This window comes from Nanorana parkeri, unplaced genomic scaffold (genome assembly GCF_000935625.1).
Source record: "Nanorana parkeri isolate BGI_ZX_2015 unplaced genomic scaffold, ASM93562v1 scaffold2548, whole genome shotgun sequence".
NCBI classification, from domain to species: Eukaryota; Metazoa; Chordata; class Amphibia; order Anura; family Dicroglossidae; genus Nanorana; species Nanorana parkeri.
In genome coordinates, this window is record NW_017308816.1 from 1,365 (window position 1) to 7,619 (window position 6,255).

Consider the following 6,255-nt stretch of genomic DNA (forward strand, 5'->3'; position numbering starts at 1 on the left):
TAGATGGGATGTTGCTGTAGATCAAACCGTTCTTAGATAGGACAGGAAGTTCAGGGAAATGGAGCTGAGAGAGTTGGAGCTGTTTAGAGACATGACAATGCTTTGCAGGGCGATGTGTATTGGTTTGATCTGGATTCATTATCTGAACAAAGATTGAGCGTTTACTAGGACTATCAGGTCACCATCCTGGCCGAGCTTTGTAACTCTCAGGGGGGGGGGGCGCGCAGACATTCACCTATGTACTTCCACATTGTAGTATTTGGCTAGAGTTCAGCTTTACGGTGAAATCTTTCCTTCTTCTCTCTGCAGTGAGTTTGGAGTTTGGCAGAGCCGTGTGGCTGAGATTCTACCCGTCGGCGTATCCTCCGTGTCCTCACCCCAGCTTTGTGGCGCACCTGGGCGGGGTGCTGGTGGGCATTACATTTGGAGTGGTCATTCTCAGGAACTTTGAGCAGAGACTCCAGGACCAGTCACTCTGGTGGATCTTCCTGAGCAGCTATGTGTTTTTTGTGGCATTTGCCGTATTGTGGAATGTCTTCGCCTTCTCCATGCCGGGCCTGAGATTACCACCGCTGCCTTAGGAGCCGAGGACCAGCTGCACCCCCGACCGATCGGCTCACCTCCAGCCATGAAGTCACGCCAGTCAGCCCGGCCTATCACCGCTTCCATCTTCTACAATAGTCTCTTACTGGAAGACCTGAGAGGCGCTACGACATCTGCAGATATTCACACCGCTGACTTCTTATAGTCACTTTGGCGTCTGCCAATGAATGTGTCTCCGTTCAGAGTGGAGGAAGGTCAGCTTGTAGACCTCATCTCTCTTCTGCTGGCGTTCTATAGACAGAAGAGGCGCCATGGCCGTGTCATCTGGGTTCTCCTAGAGAACTGATACGTACCCTGTTTTCCCCAAAAATAAGACCTGCCCCGAAAATAAGACCTAGTTGTGACCATTCCCAGGGCCGGTGGTGGCATACGGAGGAACTTGAAGAGCCGCGGGAGAGAATCAGCGGTGCCAACGAAGCCAGCACTAGAGGAAATGAGGGGGCAGCGGAGGGAGCAGAGCCGCATAAGCCGATGCCTCCTCTATAGCCCCGCCTCCTGTCACAGGCGGAGTCATACCAAACGCACTCCCCGCCTGTGAGGAATCCATAGTGACAGCTTTACTCATTCTGGCCAGCGATTGGTTAGCAAATTGCTCTTGGAAAGGTACGGCACCCCCTGATCACCATATTTTTGTACATAAATACATGTAGACTTTTCTACATGAATAAGTGCGGATTGTTGTACATTGAAAAAAAAAAATAAGACCTCCCCCGAAACTAAGACCGAATGTGTTTTTTTTAGCCAAAAAAAATATAAGACCGTGTCTTATTTTCGGGGAAACACGGTATCTGATGATCTGGTATATGACAATGATGTCCATGGCGGGACTCGCACAACAATCAGTCTTCCCGGTCATCACAGGGTCACCTTTCCAAACCATTCACATCTAAATGAAGTGCTTTCCCATGAGCCTGCAGATCTTTCCTTCCCCCCGCCGGCTGCTTGGTTCTTCCCTCCGACTTCCGTAGAAGTATTCTCCATGGCCGGGAGGGTGGGATGCATGCAGTGGATGGGGAGCAGAGATTTGGAGGCTTTTCATGGGGTGGGAATATATATGCAGACATACCCTTGTCATATGTACTTTGCTGAGAGTCGGTCTGAAACAACCCCAAACGTTTATCTCCAGGAAAGAAAGATTTCTTCAAGTCTTCTCTGTAAATATCCATCACCCGGAGCTCAGGATGGAGCAGAGAAGGGGACAGGTTATTTATCTGTGCTCCATTGGGGAGATTTTCTTTCAGCACCAACAGGGAGGTCCCCTCTTAGACTGTTGTCTTCATTGGAAGATTCCCCTTCTATCCCGGTTCCTGGGAGACCACCGATGGGAATAAAAACCTGACAGGGGTTCTAATCCTTCACCACTATGTCATACTGTAATGCACACTCCGGAGCTGACGGGCAGCATGTATTAGTATAGATGTCCACCATATAGACGGCCGCCACTGTCATCATGTCTGACTGAATGTTTCGATTGTCATGTGACCCGGTCGCGTTCAGGTCTTTCCAGTGAATCAATCAGACGCTGGTGAATGTTTTTGTCCGGGTGTAACATTTGTCTTGTGAATGAGCATTTACCTGGAAACAACATTTTGGTTCTTACAGAACGGTAAACAATGCGGACTTCATGTCCCGGCTGGAAATAGGCGGGAATAATGTATGGCCAGCACTGGCTGGGGAGATGTACAAACTCTTATTTTTCTACAGATTGCCACGTGTAAATAAAGAGGAAGCCGTGTCATGAACGTCAATCCCGAGTGAGTGTGGATCTTTCTTCTGGCTGTACAAGCAGCGCCCTCCCCCCGCCCCCCACAGACACGGCTAGAACCCAGCCTGAGGGCCACACATGGGGAAGAGATCACCGCCGGCATCACATCTCCAACCTGAATCTCATACACGGCTCCCTGGTTCCTCGCACACACCAGGCTGGCTGCACATGTATACACGCGGCTCACTCGCAGGGTAAGCCCCGGGGCCTTTCACCGGTATAATCATAAAGTCAGAAGACATCATATCTTTGTATTGTACAGAAAAGGGGGTGTGGCCTCCTCAGGGTTACTTTACCATTATAACCAGCATCTTACTTCCAGAGTTCATGGTTCTGTGACGGGGAAGGTCTCAGCATACCAGTATAAGGGAAGACCATCCCAGGACTAGCTGCTCACATCTGGGAAGGGCCACAGCTGGAATGGCAGCAATTGGACAACATTCGAGCTGTGGGCGGCCAGAACCACCAATATTTCATTTCTCAATCATGATGGGACTTAGAATCTTTTTCTTGGGATGATGGGACTTAGAATCTTTTTCTTGGGATGATGGGACTTAGAATCTTTTTCTTGGGATGATGGGACTTAGAATATTTTTTGGGATGATGGGACTGAATATATTTCTTGGGATGATGGGACTTAGAATCTTTTTCTTTTGGGATGATGGGATTTAGAATATGTTTTTGGGATGATGGGATTTAGAATATGTTTTTGGGATGATGGGATTTAGAATATGTTTTTGGGATGATGGGATTTAGAATATGTTTTTGGGATGATGGGATTTAGAATATGTTTTTGGGATGATGGGATTTAGAATATGTTTTTGGGATGATGGGATTTAGAATATGTTTTTGGGATGATGGGACTGAATATATTTCTTGGGATGATGGGACTTAGAATCTTTTTCTTTTGGGATGATGGGATTTAGAATATGTTTTTGGGATGATGGGATTTAGAATATGTTTTTGGGATGATGGGATTTAGAATATGTTTTTGGGATGATGGGATTTAGAATATGTTTTTGGGATGATGGGATTTAGAATATGTTTTTGGGATGATGGGATTTAGAATATGTTTTTGGGATGATGGGATTTAGAATATTTTTCTTGGGATGATGGGATTTAGAATATTTTTCTTGGGATGATGGAACTTAGAATATTTTTCTTGGGATGATGGGACTTAGAATATTTTTCTTGGGATGATGGGACTTAGAATATTTTTTGGGATGATGGGACTGAATATATTTCTTGGGATGATGGGACTTAGAATCTTTTTCTTTTGGGATGATGGGATTTAGAATATGTTTTTGGGATGATGGGATTTAGAATATGTTTTTGGGATGATGGGATTTAGAATATGTTTTTGGGATGATGGGATTTAGAATATGTTTTTGGGATGATGGGATTTAGAATATTTTTCTTGGGATGATGGGATTTAGAATATTTTTCTTGGGATGATGGAACTTAGAATATTTTTCTTGGGATGATGGGACTTAGAATATTTTTCTTGGGATGATGGGACTTAGAATATTTTTTGGGATGATGGGACTGAATATATTTCTTGGGATGATGGGACTTAGAATCTTTTTCTTTTCTTGGGATGATGGGGATTTGATCTCATGTCTGTTGTGATTTTTCTTTTTCTCAGACAGAGCTCTTATCCTCTGAGCTACAGCCACCTCTCAGTCATTGGGCTTCTCTTACTTCAGAAGTCAGTGATTTGGGTTGGTGGGACTTAAGATGTATTTTAGAATATTTTTCCTCTATTATTTCACACTTTGAACATTTTCTTCTCCAGGAAGTAAATATCAGGAAAATCGGCCCAGCAAACCAGCCCACCTTGTGGCTGTAATCGCTGGAGCGTCCAACTTGTGTCAAATACGTTTTGGAGTTGTGGGTTTGAATCCCGGCGCTGACAGCTATTTATTTCCCTGGTGTGCGCTGATGACACTGAGAAGCGTCTGAATTCAGCAGTTCCCTCAGCCTGGTAGCTGGCTCTGAGGGTGGATATCCGGCATATAAACCAGCAGAGATGTTGGAGCCGCCGGTTCGAATCTTTCTTTATCTTTAGCCGGCTTTATAGGAGATGAAGACGTGACGTACGAGAACGAACACCTCAGTGTCTGAGCATAGGTGGTAGCTCAGAGAGTAAGGACTCAGACTGGTCTGCTGGAGACTTGAGTTCAAATCCCTCTGGAGGAGAGTCACATAGTCCTGGGTGCTGTGCAGCACCTGAGCCCCCTGTTGGTGGAACAGGGTAGTGGGGAATGTTTCAAGTCCACTACTCTATCCCACCAGCAGGGGGTTCAGCTACTGTGCAGTACCTGGGAGGTGACCTGGATATATATATATATCTCTGGGGTGAGCAAAGAAAACCTAAGTCCCTGTTTTTTGAATGGGCCGGCCCGGTAAGACAGGCCCTTGTATTTATATATGTTGCAGTGATGTCACAGACTATGGACCGAAGAGGGGGTAGTCCACACTCTATTGTGATGCCACACATGTTACAGGCCTGAGGGGGCCTGGGACTGGAGCAGACTGGTGGGTTGTCCATGGCCTCCAAGCTTTCACTCAGTGATTCGAGCTCCGGTCTACGGTCCTTCCATCTCCGAGGGATTCCACCCACTTCACTGGGAGATCTGAGCTCGAGTTCACGGCGCTGCTGTCACTGAGTGATGTCCGCACAATGCACTCAGAGACTTGACCTGGGGGCTACGGGAATTGAACTCGAGGCTTCTGGTGCCCTGGGTACTGCTCTTATCCACTGAGCTACTCGCCTCTGCTCAATGACTGATGGGTCTGATCTCCTATTTCAGGGTAAAAAATCCTTTAGAAGTTAAAAAAAAAAAAAGGGAGAAGCCGGGATTCGATCCGGCAACATCGAGGTCGGTGCTCGCTTGCTGGCTGGCTGGCTGGCTGCTAATCCCCCTGAGCCAGAGCGGAGGTGCGGATGTGACAGCCAACACCATAACATTGAGGCTCCAAAAATCAGGACTTATTAAATAAAATGTGACCGCTGACTTATAAATGACGACGTTTGGTCCGTGGTATACATATACGCTCCTATTTCAGAGACAACCAACGATTCCAAGCTTTAGCGATAACACTTCTCCTGAGCCCCTGTCTGGTTTCTGACGCCAGCGGTCTCGGGGCACATTCACACCGGATCTCTGGCATTGCTGTACATTTTTTTCAATGATAAAGGAAGGGTGTTGAACACGGAATGGGTATGACCGGGGATAGTTCACACCGCTCTGTTATGTCACGCTAGTAGGACGTGCGCCACTTATTGTCAGTGTAACGGTTCCGGTGTGAACTAGTCCCCCTCATACCCGTTCATGTTTCAGCGCCCTTCCCTTAGCAGCTAATGGAAATCAGAAGGTACAATTGCAGGTCAATGGACCCTCTGCTGTGTTGTGATCCCCCCCCCCCGATGGATCCTTAGTGAGCAGAGAGGTGACGTATCAGCTTCTCCCTCTGACCCCCCATGCTGGCTGCTCATCACCAACCAGCTTCAGCTCCCTACTGATGATTATAAGGAAAAGAGAGGTCCAGGAGCTAGAAGCACCTCGTCATTGTGTTCAAGTCTTCCTCATGCTGGCCCAGAGAGTCAGTGACCGGACACAGGAAAGGGGGTATAATGGAGGATGTCAGGGGGATACCCAGAAATACACAATAATAGGCACCATGGGATGGTCCCCAATATGATTCTTGTACTCACCGTAAAATCCTTTCCTTGGAGATGATTGGAGGACCCGGAAAGTAAATCTTATACTGCCGCCTACAGGAGGCCTGGACACTGGCAAACAAAAAGAATACAGACCAGTCCAGGATAATAAATGAGAGTAGACTAGAAACAATAAAAGGAACGAAGACGCACTCTGGAATGG

The 6,255-nt window shown here is 46.9% G+C and overlaps 1 protein-coding gene across 1 annotated transcript in view; it reads left to right on the forward strand.

Annotated features, from left to right (window-relative positions):
* Window positions 1–615, forward strand: part of LOC108801895 (rhomboid-related protein 3-like) — a 1,886-nt gene extending 1,271 nt beyond the window's left edge. Inside the window, exon 2 of the mRNA XM_018573802.1 lies at window positions 310–615. Coding sequence (XP_018429304.1) covers window positions 310–581 — 272 coding nt within the window. The 3' untranslated portion in view covers window positions 582–615. The remainder of the gene's footprint in view (window positions 1–309) is intronic.
* The last annotated feature ends 5,640 nt before the right edge of the window (window positions 616–6,255 follow it).